We start from the raw sequence: 23015 nt of genomic DNA, 5'->3' as shown, positions 1-23015 counted from the left end.
AAGTGATAATTATGGCTATTACCCAGGGTACAGTGCTGGAGAGTCAGTAAAGTATTTTACCCTGAAAACTGGGGGGGGGGGGGCATGCACATGTCTTGAATGAGAGAATGATATAATCAGCAAAGTAGAAAATATATTGGTGGAACATATGCACACATATTTGCACAGATACATATCCTTTCTTTTGTTGAAAAGTGAATTAAAGAATTAAAGAGAATTAAGACATGTTTAAGTTCACTAGAAATTTTTACTTCATTCTTATAAGGTCTTTGTTTTGAGGATAGGATGGCATTCATCTAGGCTTTGGGGGAGAATGTAATCATAGGTGATTCTCTTTTTTTGGGATTTTTTTATTATGAAAGTTTTGTAGATTTCATAAATGTAATATAATAAGCCCCATGAACCAAATCATCTAATTTTAACAAGCCATACTTTTGTCATTATAATTAGTATTTATCCCCCTGTCTGAGTCATTACAAAGCATATCAGAGACATTATGACATCTTATCCCTAAAGGATAACCACAATACCATTACCATGCCAAATAAATTAACAGTAATTCATTAATGTCATTTTGACATATAGGAGGGTCAAAGACAGATTTGGGAGTTTTTAATTAAAACACTGTGACTGCTTTTTACATTAGAGACTCAGTTTATGTGAAGTTTCTCTATAAACTGCATTTTCTAGTTGTTAATTTTGTCATGTTGGATAGATATGAAGAAGCTGAAAAGGACTGCACACAAGCTATATTATTAGATGGCTCATACTCTAAAGCTTTTGCCAGAAGAGGAACAGCAAGAACATTTTTGGGAAAGTTAAATGAGGCCAAACAAGGTATGACTATTTTTATAACTGCTATCACTTGTCCTCATGAGACTCCCAAGTTACAGAAGCAGGGACTTGTGTAGCTTTTCCATAGTTCAAGGATATAGAACTCGCAGAAGTAAATTTTCTTTCACGGTTCAGATGGAGGGTAGTTTGCATATTTGAAGGAATGTAGCTTCCGTGGTGGACCAGATTATCTTTTACTTGAATGGTGTGTGGTCTCATCTGGCTAGCTGTCAATCAGAGTTAATGAGTAATTTGAATTAGAGGTGAGAAGGAAAAGGCAAAAAGAAAGAATCAGCCATTAAGGATTAGAGGATAATGTGAAATCTACAAGGATGCTCCTTTTTAGTCTCAGTACTAGTTATTTTATTTTTCCAGGACCTGTCTTTTAAGTACTCATTCTATTAGTCTTTTTGAAGAACCAGCTTGGTTTTATTGTGTGTGTTTTCTGTTTCATTTATTTCTGCTGTTTATTTCTTTCCTTCAATTGTGTTTAGGTTTATGTTATTTTATTTTACTTTTTTTTTTAACAATTTTATTTATTTGAGAGAGAGCGTGTGCATGTATGCATGAGAAGGGGAAGGGGCAGAGGGAGCAGGAGAAGCAAGCTTCGCACTGAGCAGGGAGCCCAACTCTGGGGCTCCATCCCAGGACCCTGGGATCATGACCTAAATGGAAGGCAGACACTTAGCCAACTAAGCCACCAAGGCGCCCCTATTTTACTAGGTTTAATTTGCTGTTTTTCTAATATCTTGCATTCAGTACTTAGATAATTGATATTCAGCCTTCCTTCTTAATGATATGTGCATTTAAATCTGAGAATTTCTCTGTAAGCCTGGCTTCAGCTGTAGTGTGTGCATCTAAAAAATGGTAGCAAAATAAACATACTATAAAATTTATCATCTTAATCATTTTTAAGTATACAATTCAGTGGCATTAAGTACATTCACACTGTTTGCACCCGTCACCACCAAACATCTTCAGAACTTTGTCATCATCCAATTGTGAAAATCTGCTGATTAAGAAGTCCCCATTCCCCTCTCCTTTAGCCCCTGGTAGCCACTATTCTACTTTCTGTTTCTATAAATTTGACTATTCTAGATTCCCCATATAAATAGAATCATGCAGTATTTGTCCTTTTGTGTCTGGTGTCTTTCACTTAGCATAATGTCTAAGGTTTAAGGCCAGATGATATTCCATTACATGGAATATCTCTCTTAGATGCTGACTTACATTCGGTGAGTAACCCTGTCATTTATTAATAGTGTGAACTTTGGTAAGTTAGAGGACCTCTAGGCTTCAGTTGTATCATTTGGAAAGTGGGGTTGTGATGAGGGTGACATGAAAAGTTGCATAAAGTAACTAGAAGAGCACTCAATGTTTAGCTCTTATTATTGCTCACCTGTTTCCTAGTGTCCCGAGTTAAAACTTCTAGAGATTAATCTGGGTTATTAACTAAATGTGTCATGTCTTGAACTCTGTAAAGTATTTTCACTAATTCATTCTACTTAAAAATTCACTTTAGATTTTGAGACTGTTTTACTTTTGGAACCTGGGAATAAGCAAGCAGTAACTGAACTTTCCAAAATTAAAAAGGTAATGTATTCTCTTCACCAAAATATGGCCTTATTTTCTGAAACAGAAACACGTTATCTGTTATATAATTAACTTGAGAATATTTGGTAGTCAATGCTTACATATTTATTTTCAAGGACTTAATTGAGAAAGGACACTGGGATGATGTTTTTCTTGATTCTACACAAAGGCAAAATGTGATAAAACCTATTGATAATCCATCTCATCTTGGGTCAACTGTAAGTAAAGCACTTTTCTTTCATTTTTTTTTCCTTTTAATATCAGTTTTTTTTTTTTTAAAGATTTTATTTATTCATGAGAGATATAGGCAGAGATATAGGTAGAGTGAGAAGCAGGCTCCCTGTGGGGAGCCTGATCGATCCCAGGACCCCTGAGCCAAAGGTAGACACTCAATCACTGAGCCACCCAGGTGCCCCTATATCAGTGTTATATTAATAAGAGTTGGAAGCAAACTGTTGAATTAATAAACTCGTTTTAGAATCTTTAAAAAATACTCTTAGGATTATTGACATAATAAAATTGGGGGAAATTCAGCTCTTTAGAATTCTGGGATGACTTTTTCAGTGACTTAATTTAGCACTATGAATTTAAATATATATATTTTTTAAGATTTTATTTATTTATTCATGAGAGACACACAGAGAGGCAGAGACACAGGCAGAGGGAGAAGCAGGCTCCATGTAGGGAGCCTGACATGGGACTTAATCCTGGGTCTCCAGGATCAGGCCCTGGGCTGAAGGCAGCGCTAAACCGCTGAGCCACCCGGGCTGCCCGAATTTAAACATTCCTATATATTTTCTGATATTAAAGGAATTTGAGGTAGCTTTACATTTTATAATAATTATTTTTAATTTCTAGTACCATTTTCATATAGGATTATGACTTTATTACAATAGCCTTGCATCCTATGTGGGGTTAGATCTAAAATCAGTACCTAAGGTTAACAACAACAGAAATAAGGATGAATGTGATCCACTGCTCAGATCATTTATCAGGTGGAGGTGGTAGGTGCGTCCCCAGCACCACCAAGGTGCAGGAGGCAGAGATGGTTCATAGCCCTGGGTGGTGATGAAGGAAGGGGCCCATGCAGTAGGACGCGCAGGATGGCCTTGGTAAAGGAGGAGGTCCTCTTGTAACCATATTGACTTGCAGAGCAGAAGTGAAAGCTGTGTTGATATGAGAGACAAAAGAGCCACTAATACCAACAACAGCTGAAACCCAAAAGAGCAGGTGTGACCTGCCACCTTTCCTACCCCACCAGATTCCAAGAGAGCAGGATCACGCCAGAAAGCACTCCATCCCACTGGGTGCCACATACAGCTTGAGGGAATAGACACCAAGAGGCTAAATTACTGTCACTACAAGTCACTGCCCATGTGTGCAAATGTAGAATGGCAAGGGTTCCATCCTAGAGGATTAACAGAAGTTATAAACTAATAAGGTAGCATATTCCAGACAGGCAGGCATCTGTGTTTAGGATAACCCTACGTCCCTCCTCCTCCGTGGCTGCAGGAGATGGTTATTTGTTGAGAACAAAAAGAATGAGAATAAAAAGCCCATTCTCCACACGTGGAATCATAATCACTGCTATGGAAAAGTTCTACCTGCTAGCCCATGACCACCTTTTGCTTCCCTTCTTGATAAAGGGGACTTTCTCTGGGAGTTCTGTGGCCTCAGAGACCTCTGGGAGATGGAGATTCCTAGAGTTTTGGAGGGAAACTGAGTGTTTTCTGAGAGGAATATGTTACTTATAAATGTCAGCTAAGCTCAGCTATGTTTGTCTTTTTTTTTTTTTTTTTTTTTTTTTTTAAATTTTTTTTATTTATTTATGATAGTCACAGAGAGAGAGAGAGAGAGGCAGAGACACAGGCAGAGGGAGAAGCAGGCTCCATGCACTGGGAGCCCGATGTGGGATTCGATCCTGGGTCTCCAGAATCGTGCCCTGGGCCAAAGGCAGGCGCCAAACCGCTGCGCCACCCAGGGATCCCCTATGTTTGTCTTATTAATTCATAGGTAGGTAGGTCTTATTTTAAATACACCATGAGACACATAGTAATTACGTTTTATGGAAAAAGGAGGCAAAAATTCTAAATAACAGAACAACAGAATAAATAACACAAATGTGTTTTGATTTCTAGTATTAAACCCTAATGATGTATTATGAGAGGCAGTATCAGTTCTAACAGTGACTCAGGGCACAGCAGAAACTGCTCATATGAACACAGCCGAAGGACTTTGTGTGCATCTGGCCCTGCAGTTAACTGATTTTTCTCTCTTCATGACTTCATTTCTAATGTATGTTTTCTACAAATATGTCACCTCTAACAATTCAGAATATTTTTACCTAGGGTACAACTGGTGGGATTCTGTATAGCACATTTACCAAGGAGGTGGAGCAGTGATGAGTTAGGAAATTTCCCTTACCTGAGACCATTCAAAATTGCACAAAGCACACACTGTAAAGTTGGAGGGATGGCATCTCACCTTTTCCAGTGGTGAGGATTACCGCAGACATTCTAAACAGGTCGGCCACCTCACTGGAAACAGGAAAGGTGGAAACAACAACAACAATCCTGCATAGAGGAGTTCTGGAAGGAGTCAGCCAGGCCAGGAGGCTTCAGCGTCGAGGGTGGTTTCGTCTTGTTTGTGTTATTCCTAGAAATATATAATCAACTCCCTAAGGTCCTCAGGCTTTAAGTACTTTTGGCTTTTGGAAGCATAACCGAGATGACAAGCTGAAAATCGAGAAGCCTGTAGGGTTGAGTTTGCACTTTAAAAATAAATAACATAGCAGACATCTCACACAACCCACAAAACAGAGGTAAAACCAGGAGAGAGGGATGTATAAAAAAGATGATTTCCCAGAAGAAGTACAACTAAAAATGGCCACAGCATTTACCTTGTCCTTCTCTGTGTCCTTGGTAGAGACAGAGCTACTGTTCCCAGGGGAGAGGCACCAGCTTTTGGATCTCATAAAGGCCCTGGAAGAGATGGAGGTTTATTTTGATTTGCATAGACTATGCAGAAATAAAACAGACCCTCCTTTCATTTCTCCACTGCTTTAAACTCTCTCCTACTCTCAGGTCCCTGACTGGCAGCAGAGCATTTCCCACATGCTGAGGTGATCCCCAAGGATAAGGGGGACACCTGTCCTATACTTGGTGAAGACACCACAGGACCCTGGCTTAGGTGTTTCCTAACTCATCAAACAACTGCGGGCTGCTTGGGGCTCAGTCAGCTGGGGAGAAAGTCAGAGGTGTGCCTCTTGGCTCAGAGAACCCAGCATATGGTCTTTGTACAATGCACATCTGCAGGAGTGGTGTACATCTGTCTTTCTGTAAACCACCTCATTCTTTCTCTGCAAGAAACCCCTGCTTTCCAGCTCAGTATGGGGAAATGACACAGCCCATCATATGTGTGTCCTGAGAAACTTGAGGATGGTTACAGTATCCTCAGCCAGGTTTATCCTTACATTATAAAACACTCAATACCATATCTACATCTTTTTCTTTTTTTAAAATAATTAGCACCTAAGGCAAAACTCTAATATAAGCAAATTGTCTTTAAAAATATACATTGCACATTGTTTTTGTACACTGTATTATTTTTCATTAAGTCCAACAAAGCCAGTTTTTTTTCCCTGCAAAAATGTTAGAACAGAAAGTAGCTGGCATGAATTTAGCAATTTGTGTTCTGCTGAATCTTTAAAGTTACTACCTAACTTTATATATATACTTAGATATATGATATCAATGGTAGTTTCTAACATTTATATAATGTATACAAAAGAGTAAGTGAGACAAATTAAGATTTAAAAATTATAAGTGAACACCCATGAAATCACCAATTAGGTAAAAAATTGAAAAGTGTCAGCTCCAGAATCTCCCTGTGTGCCCCTCACTGGTCATGATCCTCTCTCAGTCTTCTGGAAGTAACTTATGCATGGTGGATGCTTTGAGAGCCTTAACAATTTTATAAGGAAGTCAGAGTAGATATTTTATCTTCCTTTTGCAAAGGAAGAAAGGCAAAGTCTTTTGTCAAGTTCATATTTCAGGTTAGTAACAGAATTTATTAATTTAATGCTTTTCTTTTTTTTTTTTAATTTTTAAAATTTTCATTTATTCAGAGGCGGAGAGAGAGGCAGGCAGAGAGGCAGAGACATAGGCAGAGGGAAAAGCAGGCTCCATGCTGGGAGCCCAATGCGGGACTTGATCCCAGGTCTCCAGGACCACACCCCAGGCTGCAGGTGGTGCTAAATGGCTGCGCCACCGGGGCTGCCCAATTTAATGCTTTTCTAGTGTTCTTTTTTTTTCTTTTTAAATTAAATAGGCTCCAATACCCAACGTAGGGACTCCCAACTCATGACCCTGAGATCTAGAGTTGTATGCTCTACCGACTGAGCCAGCCAGATGCCCCCCAGTGTTCTTGTTGTGACTTTATTGGATTTTCTGAGACAATGTTTACTTCAGGAGCAGGCATAAATTTAGTTGTTTTTATATATTGTATTTGTTTTCATAGATTATGTTAATGTGCTGCTATTCTTTTCAATAAAGTTTATGTGTTTAATTAAAAATGGTTTTTAAAAAGTGGCTTAAGCTTTTACATCTTTGTAAGAGGTTTTCATAAAAGAATGATTCACAAGGTTTAGAAAAGCCTTTAACAAAGGCTTTGACGGACCTTGTTGTCCGTAATTATAAAAACACAGCCATGTTGTAAATCAAATATCTGTATATGTGATGTCCTGTGCCCAGAATTAGGAGCTTTTATTCATTTGTTGGCTTCTCTTCTCCCTCACTTTAAAAATCAATTAATGTTAGTAATTTGAAAATGCAACATGTATTTATTTAAGTCTTCGTGACAAGATCTCAAATAGAACACCTCTCTGCAATGAAGGATCTGGGACACAAACCATTCTGTAAGTGATCCCAAACAAAATCAGTATCTTACCAGGAAGAGGGAAAATTGCTGTTTATTTTTATAATAAAAATGTGGGCATTATTTAAAAAATAGAAGATGCAATTGAACATAATGTTCTTAAGAGTTGATTTGAGCCCCACTTTATAAACTTTGAAATTTTGGGCAAGTTATCTAATCCCTGTGTGATCCTTACCATTTCTCCTTGAGGATAACTCACAGGTTAGTTTCGATCAAAGGAAATGATATCCATTAATTCTAAGGAAGTTTTAGGTGAAATGAATATGAATTTCTGTCTCAGTCACACATTTGTGAGACAACCTGACCACTGGGGAAAGTGGTTAGGAAAGGGAGGAAGGCCCAGGAAGTGGAGAGTGTCCTAGGAGCACTTGAGTCAATTGAGAGCCTAGGCCAGGGAAGTCTATGTTTTAAGACCAGGATGCTGACATCCTGGGAGTACTTTTGGTGAATCTTCTCTGGAGAGAGTGTAGGAGAACAGTGATGTAGATCACACGGGACCCGGGGTTCCCGGGAAGGGGATAGTAAATGAAGGGTCTCCTTATCTTATAGTCTCTGCTGAAATGCTTTATTTTGTTTTACTTTCATTTTTCTGTTTTCCTATAGCAAAACTTCACCTTCCTCCTCAGTCCTTTCCTTTCTCTTTCTCCCTGTTTATTTTTCTCTTCCTTTTCTTGAAATGATCATAACGTAGAGCTAAATAAAATGTTATGCATCTAAATTTTAATTTTGAAAAAGGATTAATCATCATATTTTCTTAAATCTTTCTGTAGTGATACATTTTGTGTTTTATTCCTGCTAACCAGCATACTGTCATCCCCTCATCCCTCCCATCCCTCGGTAGCCCTCAGTAGCTCCCAGTACCCACTGGTCTACATTTAATAGAGACCACTGATTAGGAAATTTTTAGATTAAGATCATGTTTACATATCTGTTGTCAGTAAAAGGGTTTGGTTTTACATAGGACTGTATTGATTTAATCCAGTGATTATTGCCTGTCGGAAATTATAGTCTGTTGTGCAGCACTAACACATGCCCATTCTTGGTTAATATCTTCAGAGGAAACTTGCTGTTGAGAGTTCTCAGCAAGGCAAAGGCTTCCGCTTAACATGATTGTGCTTTAACTAGAACTGCTAGTAGGATTCCGTTAACAGTTTTGCTAATAGCTTTTAAAATTTATGTTCATTCATCCAGTAACGCTCGATTGTTACTGTTAGGTCTTCTCTTAGCTATGTTAATACAATATCTGGATTTAACACTGATTTTGATATATATGTCAAAAGTTTTTATATTTATAACTTCTTAATTTAAAATTCAACCATACAGTTGGAATGAACACTTAGAGTATATTGAAGAAAAGTTTATTAAAAATAATAGTATTATATGTAAACTTCAGAAGAAATTAAACATGTTTGACATTTATAATGATTGAAATAAACAGTGAACCCTAATTATTTTATTAAATTAGAAACCATTATGGTCAAGTCTTACCAACTTTGTGAATGTATTTGGCAAATCTTTAATCTTAGGCTGGTTTTATCCAGCAGCTACATATTTAGAAAATCTGCTTAAGTGTTTTTTGTTTTAAATCCATTTAGGTTTTAATGTTAGTCTGTTTCCTACAGAATACTGGTTATTGCCAGACCTTGTTCTGCTTCCCTTGAGTTAGCCCACTGTAGGTTTGGCCATAATTTTTCTTGGCCTTGTTGCCTCTGGGATAAAGCCCAAACTCCTTGACGTGGTGCATAGCTCTTTTATAAGGTGCCTTTAAGCAGCCTTTCATTTCAGGCTTTATCCCCACCACTCCTCCCCTTGCACTAGTCCAATTGGACTTCTCATCTTTCTACTGACCATGCTGTGCCCTTCCACATTACCATTCATCTGTACTTTATCTGTGAAGACTCTCCTGATGCCAGTGTTTGTCTTCCTTCCTCTGTGTTCTCTTAGTATGTTATGCTTTCACCTTTTATAGTATGCATCCCATTGCCTTGTGATTATATATACATACATTTCTTCTTTCTTGCATTCAGACTTAACATATGGTAGGTGCTAGGCATCTTTTTTATTATTATTTTTAAAGATTTTATTTATTTATTCATGAGAGACAGAGACAGAGAGAGACAGAGAGAGAGAAGAAGAGATACAGGCAGAGGGAGAAGCAGGCTCCATGCAGGGAGCCCGACGTGGAACTCGATCCTGGGTCTCCAGGATCATGCCCTGGGCTGAAGGCGGCGCTAAACCGCTGAGCCACCTGGGCTGCCTCTTTTTTATTCTTTGTATTCTCGGTGTGACTCCTGTCTGTCTAGCCATCAGATTGAATTTACTTAAAACTGTTAGTCTATGAAAATAAAATCTAAGTACATTCTTTAAATATGAAGCAGATGGTAATTGTGAGAACACTGCAACCTTTTAATTTGTGACCCTAAAATAGGAAACCTTTATATGTGGATTTAAAAAATTGATTTTAATTATTTTAGAAACCACTCAAGAAAGTTATTATTGAAGAAACTGGTAATTTGATACAGACTATTGATGTGCCAGAAAGCACTACTGCTGCTCCACAGAGTAATCCTAATCTGGCAAATGGAATAGCAAATGCAGGTGCTCCAAGTAAGAAGAATTCGAGCCAAGATGACCTTTTGCCCACAAGTGATATTCCCAAAGCAAAAGTATTGAAAGTAGAAGAAATCAGTGATACTTCAACCCAGCCGTGAGTAGAAGAAACACTCTTTTTAAGATTGATTTATTTTAAAGAGAGAGAGTGAGGGACAGGGGCAGCAGGAGACGGAGAAGGGGGTCTTATGCAGGTTTTGCACTAAGCATGAGCCTGATGTGGAGCTCAGTCTCACGACCCTTAGATCATAACCTGAGCCTAATCTAAGAGTTGGACGCTTAACTGACTGTGCCACCCAGGTGCCCCAGAAGAAAATTCTTGATACTCATCGAGAATGGTAATAGTTCACTAGAAAATTGATACTACTACCGAGACTTCTGGTTTGTACGTGTTACCGTAATTCTTTGAACTGCTCAACTTCACATTCTAGATTTTCTTTTTTATTTGTACTTACCTGGAGGAGAGGTTTTGCTTAAGGTATGATCACTGTTCCTATACCAGAGTGGGGAATTTGGAGGTAAGAAGGTATCTTGAACAAATTGATTTTGTGCATTTTTACTCTAGAACTGCAATATATGCATTTCACTTTTTAATTCAGCAAAAATCTTTAAGGTTTTAAAAGGAAGCTTCATAAATGTAGAATTTATTCATTATTATTCTAACCACTAATATTTCAGATTATTTGTGAACTCTTTATGTGTAGAATTTTTAGAAATAGTCATGTTTTTGGTTAATGATGAGAATATAAAAGATCTAGATTAATTAGGTTTATTTGGGGATGTTGAAACTTAATTCATACATTCTTGTATTGCCACTCAGCAATCCTACTAAAGTTTTTTTTTTAATGTTGAATTTTAGTGATTTTATTTAAAGTGATAGTGATATTTAGTAATTTGGGAAAACACTAAATGGGCAGACCTTTTAAAAAGAGGAAGCATCTCTTGGTATCTTGGAATATCTTCAAACTTTGATAATTCAGATTTCTGAAAGGCTGAGTTGTATCTGTGATATGTTGTAATGCAGGTTGTAGAAATGGTATACTTCAAAAGGTGGCCAGGCTAAATTAGTCCCAACAGATGAGAATAGTCATTACATAGGCAGCATGTGAAAATTGGCAAAAGCATAATCTATTCTTGCCGAAAATATGTTATTACCGGCTGAAAGAATTTACTACATATAGACTATAAACAGTTACAAAAATATATTAATAAAGTCAGAAATTGAAAATTCACTATTGATGTTTCCTTATGTAAGCTGTATCTATTTATGGTTCTTTTCTAAACTGTTTGATGCCTCTGAAATATTTTAGACCTCAAGTCAAGTTGAAACAGGGTGTATGTCAGTCTTTCCGTGAGAAGATTCCTGTAGACATAGACAGAACACCTGCTCAGTTTGTCACTGCTGCTCTTCCTCCAGTTCCTGCTAACTCCTTCCAGCTTGAATCTGATTTCAGACAACTGAAAAATTCTCCAGATATGCTGTATCAGTATTTGAAGGTAAGGAAGAGGAAGCTAGTAGTTCTAGTTTAAGTAAAAGATCAAAGAACTTCTTTTGTTACTGTATGATAATAGTACTGTATTTGCTTTTTGAATAATATGATTGTAGAACCCTTGCCTGCTGCATGTATAACCTTGGCCAGACCATTTGAAATATTTGCAACCAGGAAACCTTTGGAAATAGGTTCTATGTTAAATCTGTGGTAAAATAACTAAATGCTCATTTCAAAAATCCGAACTTAAACTTAATTCTTCATTCTTCAAGATGGGGAAAGAAATTAAAATACACTGAGTGCCTTCCATGTGCCCCAAGCACTACTTGCAATATTTAGACCATCATTCTTTTGAAAATGAGCTCTTATTTGCTCCAAGAAAAAGAATCAGATCTTATGAAATTTACCAAATAATGGATCTTAGCATTATCTTTTTCAAGTGTGATTATAGTAATAATCCCTTATAATTTTCTATTGCATAGAAAATACACAATTACTTCTAACTGCATTATCCTATGTAATTCTGGTTTTTAAACTGTCTAGTTATTTTTATTGCTCCTTGAGAGCTCTCTGAAGTTTCCTGTCTCAGGAAACATGAGATTTTTCTCTGCCTGGAACAGAGTGATTATCTTAAGAGTTCCTCTGACTTTCGTTCTTCTATCACAGTTACATTGCAGTGTGACCTCATTATTATTCAGTAAGGACTAGTGCATAATAGTTACTCTTCCCTATATTCCCCTAAGCAGTTGTTGCATACATAATATGTGATATGTGAATGTTGCCATGTTGTAATTTTCTCTTTATGTCTTTTCCAAGCAAATTGAGCCATCCATGTATCCTAAGTTGTTTCAGAAAAATCTAGATCCAGATGTATTCAACCAAATCATTAAAATTCTGCATGACTTTTACATTGAGTAAGTGGAATTTTTTTTGTTATACCTGTGTGTTGTAATGTTATCCTATTTCTAGTGATCTGGCAAAGTCATTTTCCTTGATGTCCTATTATTACCTTCTGTATAGCAAAATTAGCTTGCTAGTAAATTTCACCATTGCAGAAGTTGTGAAGAGGTGACAAGTACAAGCAAAAAAAAGGGAAATGATTAGGTAGGAGGGAAAAGGACTTTCCAACTTTTTTTTTTTTAAAGAAAGGGAGGTGAAGTGACAAATGTGATAGCAAATTAATAAACCTCATGTTTAAGAATATTATAATTTCTTCAATTGACTTGATAAAGCTCTTCATTTGAGCCCTTAAAATATAGACAGTATCCAGGGAAAAAGGATAAATGAAGACTTCTTATTTATGTATAATTAGAAATATTATGATAGAAAAACAGAATTGTGTGAGCTACTTTTAATTAACCATTTGTTTTATATTTGGATTATTTCAGGAAAGAAGAGCCATCACTCATCTTTGAAATCTTACAAAAACTTTCTGAACTAAAAAGGTTTGATATGGCAGTGATGTTTATGTCAGAACCTGAGAAAAAAAGTAAGTTCTGTGAAGAAAGCTTTTCCAGATCTCTTTATGACATGTTCCTTTATTTACTCAGCACATGATAGTGGACATTTACTGAATATTTACTGTGTATAAGATACAGTTAAATTTAAATTACAATTAAGTTAAATTGAATTACAGTTACATAAAATCAAATCTTTGAATCTTGACAGCAGCATTATGAGGTAAAGGTGTGATTATCAATTCCCTTTTACAAAGGTGGAAACTGAGGCACAGAGAGGTAAGGAACCTGACCAAGGTCACCTAGGTAGGAAGCCAGACCCAGGATTTAAACTTATACATTCTGGCTTTATAGTCTGGACTCTACTGCTTGACAATGCCTTAAAGTGTAATGGTTGAGAGCTTGCTGTCGTGGAACATGTGAAGGGTACCTCCCACAGAAGCATGTCACTGGGCATGGGTGCAGGGAGGTTTACCCCATTCTTTGAGAACCCATTTCCTTGTGTATATTTGATTGAAGCTGAATCCTCAAAGAAGTACAGGAGCCTGCTAAATGAAAGGAGTAGGGAAGAGTTTTAGACCCTGGGAATGATGTATGCAGAAGTTCAGAGGCAGGAAAGAGCAGATTGACTTCAGAAAATTAAAAGAAGGGCAGCCCGGGTGGCTCAGTGGTTTAGCACCACCTTCAGCCAAGGGCCTGATCCTAGAGACCCGGGATCAAGTCCCACATTGGGCTCCCTGCATGGAGCCTGCTTCTCCCTCTGCCTGTGTCTCTGCCCCCCCGCCCCCTGTGTTTCTCATGAATAAATAAATAAAATCTTAAAAAAAAAAAAAAAGAAGAAAATTAAAAGAAGTACAGTGCAGCTGGATTGTAGAGTCGGGGGGAGAATTGGCAGTGATGAGCCTGCAGAATTATACTCCCTGTTTATTTCTGCAGCACGGTCTTTCCCGTGAAGTGTCAGTTTAGGGAAACCTTAGGTAAAATCAAACTGTGCAGGAACTTCAATTACTAAGAGTTTTGGGCTTTACTCTAGTTTTAGGAAAAATAAAAATTATTAGAATGCAAGAGTACCAGGTTTTTAGTCTTAAAAATAGCAGAAACTGCACCATTTTCATTTGTCTCCTAGACTAAACATACTCGGGTCCGGCTCCTTCTCTTGTTTCTTTATGTTTCTAGCAGCAATAGTGAATGAGTCTGAATTACTAAGAAAAATATATGCTACATTATACTTAAGAGAAGTGGACATGTCATTTTACATAAGTTTTTAAAATAGAGTTTAAACTAAAAGATGTTTTATCTTTACTCGGAAACAGTCTGAAAATACTGAAGCTTTCTGAAAAATACTAGCTTCTCTTACAATTTTAACAACTTCTACTACCTTTTTTCAATTACTCTGCTCTACCACACAGACTTTATATTTTTTGGTATACCAAGCTGGTAAACTTATTGGCCTTCAGTGCTTTGCATTTGGCCGTTTCCTCAGCCTAGAATATCTTCTTCCCCTTGCCTGCTTCTTCACTTCATTCAGTTTCCACCTAAGAGTTACCACCTTGGAGATACTTTTCCTCCACAGACCTACTCAGAATAACTGCCTGCCTCCCTTTATCACCCTCTGGCTTATTACCCTTCTTTATTTTTCTTCATAATATGTAACTAGCTGCAAATATTTCATGTATTTGTTTATTGTTTTTCTTTCCCTTAATAGAATGAAAACTCCATGAGAGCAGGAACTTTGTGTACCTTGTTCTTAGTGCTTAGTGAATAGCAACCTGTCAGTGTAAATGCACTGAATAAGTGAATTTCTTGCTACTGTCATGTGATAATGCAGATGTACTAAAGAATGTGAATTGGTTCTTTAGACTGGCGTACAGCAGTACTGTCTTGGTGGGGTGACCATTATCAGCTGAGCTAAACAGGGGGAGCACCTGGAATGGTTCCTGGACTGTAACTAAGCATTCAGTCGCTGTTTGCTGTTGTTACTTTCCTTATCATTAACGACCGGTAGCCAGTGTTCATGTTGAATTATAGAGTTTCCCAAAGTGTTGAGTGTGGACCATTCAGTGGTAGGAAAGGTGTTTTATAGGCAAGTTTTGTTTTATTTTTAATAGTTATATATATTATTGGATATTATAAAAATGTATAGCTAACATGATTTTGTAAATGTTATTACTAAGTTTCCATTTACAGTAGTGGGTACAAAATTTTCTTCTAAGATAAAATGGTTTCAGTTTGAAAAACAGTTAATTAAAATATTAAGTAAATATAGCTGTTACAAAGGGCAAAAATGTTTAAGGTAGTATAGAATGAATTAAGTTTAATCTGCAAGATTAATGTTATTGAGAAAGTAGGGGAAATGTTTTTACAAAATATTTTGGTAAGAAACATTAGATTCCTGTATAATTTTCTCAGATTAGCTATTTAAATATCTGAAGTAAATAAATAAATAAATAAATACATAAATACATAAATGCATAAATAAATATCTGAAGTAGAATTTATAAATAATCCTAATGGTTATTGCTTTAAAATACAAAAGTTTTTTTTTTAATATAGAAGGTTTTATTTGACAAGTCAGATTACTCTCTTTAAATTTCGATTCACTTAGTTTTTATACAATGAAGATTAAAATAACATTTTTTTCTTTTTTCAGTTGCACATGTATTGTTCAATCACATAGACAAATCAGGATTGAAGGATAAATCTATTGAAGAACTCAAGAAAAGATATGGTGGTTGATTTTCATTTTTACTGTGAAATTACTGTCTTTGACTTTCATGTAAATTTTTTAATTGAAAATAAAGTATTTTGCTTTTTAAGAAAATGAATCATACAGGAAAAGATTATCTTTAGGCACAGTTTAATTAACTGTACAGTGAGTCAAGTCATGAGAAATGTACTCAAGTGAACTATTTATAAGTCATTTTCCAAAAATAAAAATATAATGATGTATACTTGTAACGTTCAGTATTTTATGTCATTTCAAATTTTAAATCTAGATGCATTCTTCAGTGTCTGTAATCTTAACATTATTTTTATATTTTCATAAGTTTTTGTAGCCACAGGACAAGGTTGCTTCATTAGCATATGAATAAAGTTATAGTTGTATAGCGATTGTTAAGTAGATAAACAGATTTTTTAAAAAATAATATCATTGGGCTAGTTTACTAACATAGAACTATTTAGTTGCAGGATGTGTATTTTTAGTATTTACATTGAATGGAGACCTAACTATACTCTTTAAATTGGCTTACTTCAAGAGTCATAGCATCCTTATATTTTCATCCTGCAGTTTTTTTCCCTCATGATATTCACATTATATGTCATCTAAAGGCATATAATAATCTAAAGCAAAGTGGAAAAAATTTTAAATCTAGGACTGTCTAAAGTAGTAATTAGCATATAGCTTATGGATATATATTGTGTATGAGTGTGGTGTGTGTAAACTTTTGAAAGCAGAACTAAAATTCTTCTCATTCTTGTTTTGCATAGTACCTGGCACAGCCCTTTTTTGCACATAGTTAGGTGCTCAATTGATATTTATATAATTTAATTGAATTTTACCTTAGGAATCAACTTCAGTAAATGTCTAAAATAGCACATTGCAAATTTTGGGGCTGCTGTAAATGTCGTTAAAACCAAGCTAATTTTAGAGGCTACCAGGTTGTTAAAATATTAGGTCACAATCCTCTAGCTGTTATCAGCATCAATAAGACTGTCAAATTTAAGACTTTTATTTTATTCTCTTGGTTATTTTTGTTGCATCATATGTATGCTTAGAATTGCTTGAGTAATAATCTATTTACAAAGAAAATTTCCCTAATTCATGGTATAAATTATTGAAATGATCATAACTTGTATAGCTTCAGTATTTTACAATGCACTTAGCATAGAGTTTATTAGTGTTATGCTTTGCTAAATGTATCATGGCATATGAAAAGGTAATAAAATTGAGCCTTTTATCTATAGCTTATACATGAGCTATAAGTATTGAATTTTGAATGACTTGAATTTTTCCCAAGTCATTAAGTTGATTTTATACAGAAAAACTTTCCAAAGGCAAGAAAGTTCTTTCATCTATTTTCTTATGTGATCCTTAGAAGAAACTTACAAAGTAGTCAGGGCAGGTAGTGTGATTGCCATTTTTTTTAAGTTTTTAGTTTTAATTCCAGTATAGTCGTCATATAGTATTATATTAGTTTCAGGAGTATAATATAGAGGTTCAGCTTTTCTGTACATTACTCAGTGCTCATCATGATTAGTGTACTCTTGATTCCCTTTACCTGTCTCCCCCATCCTCCTACCCACCTCCCCTTTGGTAAACAGTTTATTCTTTATAGTTAAGAGTCTGTTTCTTGGTTTGTCTCTCTCTCTCTTTTTTTTTTCTCTTGCTCATTTATTTTGTTTCTTAAATTCCACATATGAATCAGATATGTCATTTGTTATTTGTCTTTCTCTGATTCATTATTATTAGCACAATGCTGTCTCCATCTGTCACTTCAAATGGCAAGATTTTATTCTTTTAGATGGCTGAACAGTAGTATTCCAGTGTATACATATACCACCTCTCCTTTATCCATTCTATTGCTGACTGATTGCTATTTTTAACATAAGAGATTCAGAGGGTCATTACAGAGCTAAAAAACAGCAAGACAGGTTCAGAATGTGCTGTCTTCTACTTGTAGTCTGCAGCTCTTTGAACTACTCCAAGCTGCAGTATTTATTACTTCTGTGAAGACTGGACAGAAGTATAGATCCCAAGATATACTTTAGAATTTGCATTAATTATTATTACTGTTTTTTCTTGTTAACCTATTTTTCCCCAGAGACAATTTCACATTAGTGGTTAAGACACAAAAGGATTTGGAATCAGACTTCTTATATTTGAATTCTGGCGTCAAATAGCTTTAGGCCTTGGACCAATCACTTCTTTGTGCTTTGGTTTCCTAAGCTGGGAGTTGGCATACTGATCCTTTCTACCTCATCAGATGACTGGGAGGATTAAAGGAATGGACACCTTTGTGTTTGCAACAGCGCTCAGATACATAGTAAGCACTTACTAAGTTACTCTTGTTATTATTACTACAGTTACCCTCCTGTCCTAAAAGTTGTTGAAATAAAGTATAGTCTTTAGGGAATATCATATTGTAGCCTTACTGCAAAATAGCACTATGGTAAAGAGAATCATTTTGTATACTCACATGACCTGAGTGTACATCCTATTTGCACTGAACTAGCTTGTGACTTTGGACACATTGCTCAACCTCCTTAAGCCTCAGTTTCCTCTTACATAAAATTAGAAAAATAGTAAGTGCCTACTTCAAAGATTCTTGGAAAGATAAAAGTGCTAATACATATAAGCATTTATTACAGTGCCTGGTACATAGCGCTGAGTTACTTTGGTTAATAGTAATGTCATTAATTGACGTAAAGATACAAAAGCAGGACTTTCCCAAGTGATCTCTTTCTAAAAATGTAGTTCTTCACTGTAATACTTGATAGCATCATTTAAATCATTATTGCATGATTGACAGAAATACCATGCCTACCATTTATTGGCTTCCTCCCAGTCTTTTGTTTTATTTGCTTTACTTTCGACAAATGGGTAAAGTATACCCAAGTCCTCACTATCAGTAATTCGTGCTGATGCATTTGAGAAGGATTTTTCTCCCGACCTACAAATCTATAATCTGTGTTAACAGAAGGCATTTCTGAACACCGTACCAAGGCTCAGATTACATTTTTACATTTTCTTAATGTTTGACCTTTGTCAGAATTCTGTTTAAAGTGACATTAAAAAAATTTGATGTTAATGAAACTTTTGTTTGATTCTTTCATTCATTTATTAATTTAACAAGTATTTATTGAGTGCACTTGTAATGCCAGGCACTAAAAATGGATTTTACCTTCACAAAGCTTAAAGTGGCATTGGAGGATACAAAGAAACAGTATGATAAATGCTATGACAGGTAGTGCCAGCGGGTCATGGGAAATAGCAGGAATGGCCAATGCCAAATACAAGACATGTTTGACAAGCTTTAATTTGGAGCATGGAGTGGGAGCTTAGATAGTTGTAAGAAATGCAGAGCCAAGATGATAGACATCTGGATTTATCATGAGGGAGCTGGCAAACTAGTGATGGTTGATACAGAGGAGTGAGTCTCAAATATGATTTTTGTCAAGTTTACTTTGGCTGCTGTGGGAAGAACAGCTGCATGGGGACACTGGAATCGGGATCTTGTGGAAGCCTTTTTGGGTAATTAAGGTAAGAGATTATGATATTCTGAACTAGAGTATTCTGAACCTAGCCATAAGAGGGAGAGGGCTTACCTCCAGGGAGCACCTGTTCACACTGTCTAGTGAATGGCACACCTGGATACTGTGTGAATGCTTCCAGAGAATGCAACATCTTGACCTGGTGTGGACTGGGTATTTGGGTGATACACAAGTTGAGAAGCAGAAGGAAGCATTAAAGACCATGCCCAGAATTTTTTCCCAGGGGATGGTGGTTTCATTTACTGGGTAGAGACCACAGAGGGTGACGGGACTAAGCACTAAGGAAAGTGAGATGGAGCTTCTACCCTCGGGTAACTCCCAGTGTAGTAGCTAGGGAGTCGTGAACCAGCAGCTGTAGTACAGTGTTCTGAGTGTCCTGGTAGAGGTTCGGAGAGGGCATCGAGGGGACAGAGGGGACAGCTCTGAATCAGGGTGGGACAGGGTAGGAGGAGGCGCAGAGGGTGATAGGAGACTTGATGTACGAGAACGATGGTCCAGGTGCACAGCTGGGAGGGCAAGTGTCTAGGCAGAGGGATTGGCATAGCTGAAGATCATGTGACGTGGTCAGGAGCACCTTGATTTGCCCTGGGGGTTTTAAGCAATTCCATACATTATGGGAGGTGACAAGTGGGAGAAAGAGTCTGAGTTGATTGACTACGTTTTCCTTTCATTTTTCACCCATTTTTCATGCAAGCATATCCTGACTCCATACTAGATTTTAAGCTAAATGAAAGTCCTGATGTTGTCTTATATGTTGTTGGTGCAAGCATTGGCCTTGTTTAAGACAGAGGCTGAGTTCATGTTTTTGATGGATCTATGTTGTTATTGGTGCATTTCTTCTCACTGTGATTATTTAATGTAGGACCCACAAATCACACAAATCCTGGGTCTAGGGAGCTACAGATGTATCATACCATTTGCTAAGCGGTGGGTTTCTCAGTAAGATTCAGTGATACTGAAACAACTCCATGAAGAAATTTTTGATTTGTTTTATTGTATGTCATCTCCTCCTTTCTCTTGGGGCTGCTGCTGCTATGGCTTGGGTGGCAAATGTTTCACAACAGCTAATCTTTCAGAGGTAAAGAAACCTTGTTTTCTTTTAAAAAGCTGAAATGGTGTGGAAAGTTGACTTTCAGGAGCTTTGCTTTTGAAAAAGATGTGAGAGATTCAGTTTTTCTAAAGTTACGAAGCAGGTGGCATTAAAAAATGAAGCAAAACTTCTGATTCACTAGATAATTACACTATTCACAACTTCTTAGAGGAATCAGTTGAAAAGGAGAAGGAAAATGAAGCTGTACATAGGATTCCAAAATCAGTTTGGTTATATTTTGTCAAGTAATAATTTGGGGCAACCAAAGGACTTGATCAGTAATCCTTTTTAACATGATTGTTTGAGTTATATACGGGTTTAAAAATTCAATTATATTCCCCTGAAGCATGGGAATTGGAAAGCTTCACGTTAAATGAGCCCTAACAACAGCCTGTCTAGCCATAGACTTTTAACAAGATGGAGCACTTTTAGGTTTATACAGCAGGCTGTGCGCATTCCTGTTTCAAACCTGCTAGCGAGGGGTCTGAATTCTACATCCCTGTCGTGGAAATGGCTGCTCCTAAAGTAGGAGCACCTCAAGTATCTGGAAACCTTCTTTAGCTGATGCTCACTATGAATTTGAAATTAAGCAAAAAAGACCTTTGGGTAATTTTATTCAGTAAGTATTACTCATCTGTATTTATCTTAAAATATCTATATTTAATAACAGAGACAAAAAGACACACACACGCACCCTGCCAACAACACAAATAAAGCTTGTATGTGTGAACAGCCCTGTCCTGGTGTCTCACTGGATGCAGCTGTGGAGGGCACTGCAGATCCGAGGTGCAGAGGGCTTGATCTCTGTGTGTCTGGCTGCCGTGCCCGCCTCCCCCGCCCCCACCCCCACCCCAGGCACACATCCAAGGGGAGCATATCTAAGAAGACACTCCTTTAGTTGTTGTTCACCTCTGATTGCAGCCAGTTAGGCAAACCTGGGAGGTCAAACACAATTCCCTGTCGCTCACGGATTCAGGACTGTGATTTTGCAGTGACCGGTACTGTGTTGTTGGCCGCAAAGCCAGTGAGGCTGTGTGTGATGAGAGACCCAGCGGAGGGACCTGATGATTCCGGAGCTGGAGGTACAGGGCAAAGCAGGGAAGACTGGGTGGAGGAGGTGGGCTCTGAGCAGCCTGGAAGGGCACAGAGGATCTGGTCGGGTGGAAGAGGGGTGACAGCGTCCTGGGTGACAGCATCCTAGCTGCCAGGGGTTGCAGATGGACGATAAAGTGGTGGAATGGAAACTGCTGTGACAGTTCCCGGAAAGCACAACAAGGTCCAGTCCTGTTCCCTCTGGAGATACCTTGGGTGAACAGTAAGTAGTAGAGTTGTCAGCCGGTAGTTGTCCTGGAAGCTCTTGTATTTCCTATGAGGACACTGTAGCATTTGAACTTCACGTTTTTGAGATACCAGCCTGAGGAGTCCGAGAAGAAAAATCAAAGGAAGCAGACAGTCATGCCAACGACATGGATAAAACTATAAATCTACCTCATTAGAACCCTTCCTTTGATTTATTATCTCTTCAGGGAGGAAGATATGTCTGAGTTCTGTTTTAATCTACTCCTTGCTGCTCTTACCGACTGACCTTTAAAATCACCAAAGCTGATGAACACACAGACGATGACCCTGAGGCTCATGGTGGGGGAAAAGTCGTTTCATAAAACTAGGGTGTCCTTTGGGTGGTGTGGGGCCGGTGAACAGGATAAAATGAGAAGATTAATAAAGGTGAGGTAGAGACTGTAAGAAATAGTGAAAAATATGTAAAAATGTCATCAATAATAAAAGATTCTCAGCTGCTAATAGGTCTCTGAAATGTAACAAATGCTTCTCTGACCCGATCTAGCTCTTCTAGTAATGAGTCTCTGGTTACCCAGGCTTGCTTCCTCCCTCGGGATGGAGACAGCCCTGCATGGAGCAGAGCTCAGAGTGGGCACTCAATTAACGTTGATCAAATGAAAGGTGAGGAAAGCTCCAGATAGTTGTTGCTCTGACTTGTCCACCAACACCAGGGAGAAGCCAACCTGTTCATTTGGTCTTACAAAAGGAGAATTGTAAAAATAGCCATTCTGGAGCCAGAGTGGTGGAAACACACCAGGATGGATGACTCAGACTCATCCTACTGATAAGGAACCGGGATGGAATTGGCAATACCATTTAGAACACATCTGGAACTCTGTCCTGAAGAATCAGGCCATAGTAGAGGATAGAGGTTTTATCACATTGTGCTCTGGTGCGGTGTAGTTTTCTTGACAATCCGTTGATCCTCTGTGACCCTTGAAACTATATGTAGGGCAGCTCTTAGGTCAGATTACTTGCCCAAAGTCATGTAAATAGCAATGTAACTGCTGTGGTGGTTCTAGAAATTTCTATCAGGTCCCCTCTCATGGAATCCAGTAACGATGTTATGACTCAACTTTTAGTGCTACAAACCATGGAGTGTGGACTCGCTGGGAACTAGAGTTAGTCTGCATATCAGAGGGATTATAGACATGCAGTGTGTTTTCAAAAGGCTGGCTTCCAAAGCACATTACTTGGCACATAATATGAAGTTAGTAAATATTTGCTGAATAAATGAATGAATTCAAGGACTATGGAATGAGATGAAGTGCCCAGGTGAATAGCCTTTTAACTGGCTCAAAGCACTTGCCTCAGCATTAAAGACCTTTTCATCATCATCAATGGGGATTATTTTAATTCTATTTCGTAGGATTATGTTCAGAGAACTCCACAACC

The 23015-nt window shown here is 37.4% G+C and overlaps 1 protein-coding gene across 1 annotated transcript in view; it reads left to right on the top strand.

Annotated features, from left to right (window-relative positions):
* RPAP3 (RNA polymerase II associated protein 3) overlaps nucleotides 1-16882 on the top strand; it is a 47983-nt gene extending 31101 nt beyond the window's left edge. Inside the window, exons 10-17 of the mRNA XM_038577453.1 lie at nucleotides 716-837; nucleotides 2357-2427; nucleotides 2544-2645; nucleotides 9837-10069; nucleotides 11283-11469; nucleotides 12279-12376; nucleotides 12851-12951; nucleotides 15570-16882. Of these exons, the coding sequence (XP_038433381.1) occupies nucleotides 716-837; nucleotides 2357-2427; nucleotides 2544-2645; nucleotides 9837-10069; nucleotides 11283-11469; nucleotides 12279-12376; nucleotides 12851-12951; nucleotides 15570-15655 (1000 nt within the window). The 3' untranslated portion in view covers nucleotides 15656-16882. The remainder of the gene's footprint in view (nucleotides 1-715; nucleotides 838-2356; nucleotides 2428-2543; nucleotides 2646-9836; nucleotides 10070-11282; nucleotides 11470-12278; nucleotides 12377-12850; nucleotides 12952-15569) is intronic.
* Nucleotides 16883-23015: the final 6133 nt, after the last annotated feature.

Source organism: Canis lupus, chromosome 27 (genome assembly GCF_011100685.1).
Source record: "Canis lupus familiaris isolate Mischka breed German Shepherd chromosome 27, alternate assembly UU_Cfam_GSD_1.0, whole genome shotgun sequence".
NCBI lineage: Eukaryota > Metazoa > Chordata > Mammalia > Carnivora > Canidae > Canis > Canis lupus.
Note: the sequence above shows the minus strand (reverse complement) of the source record. Positions and strands in the feature narration are given on the sequence as shown.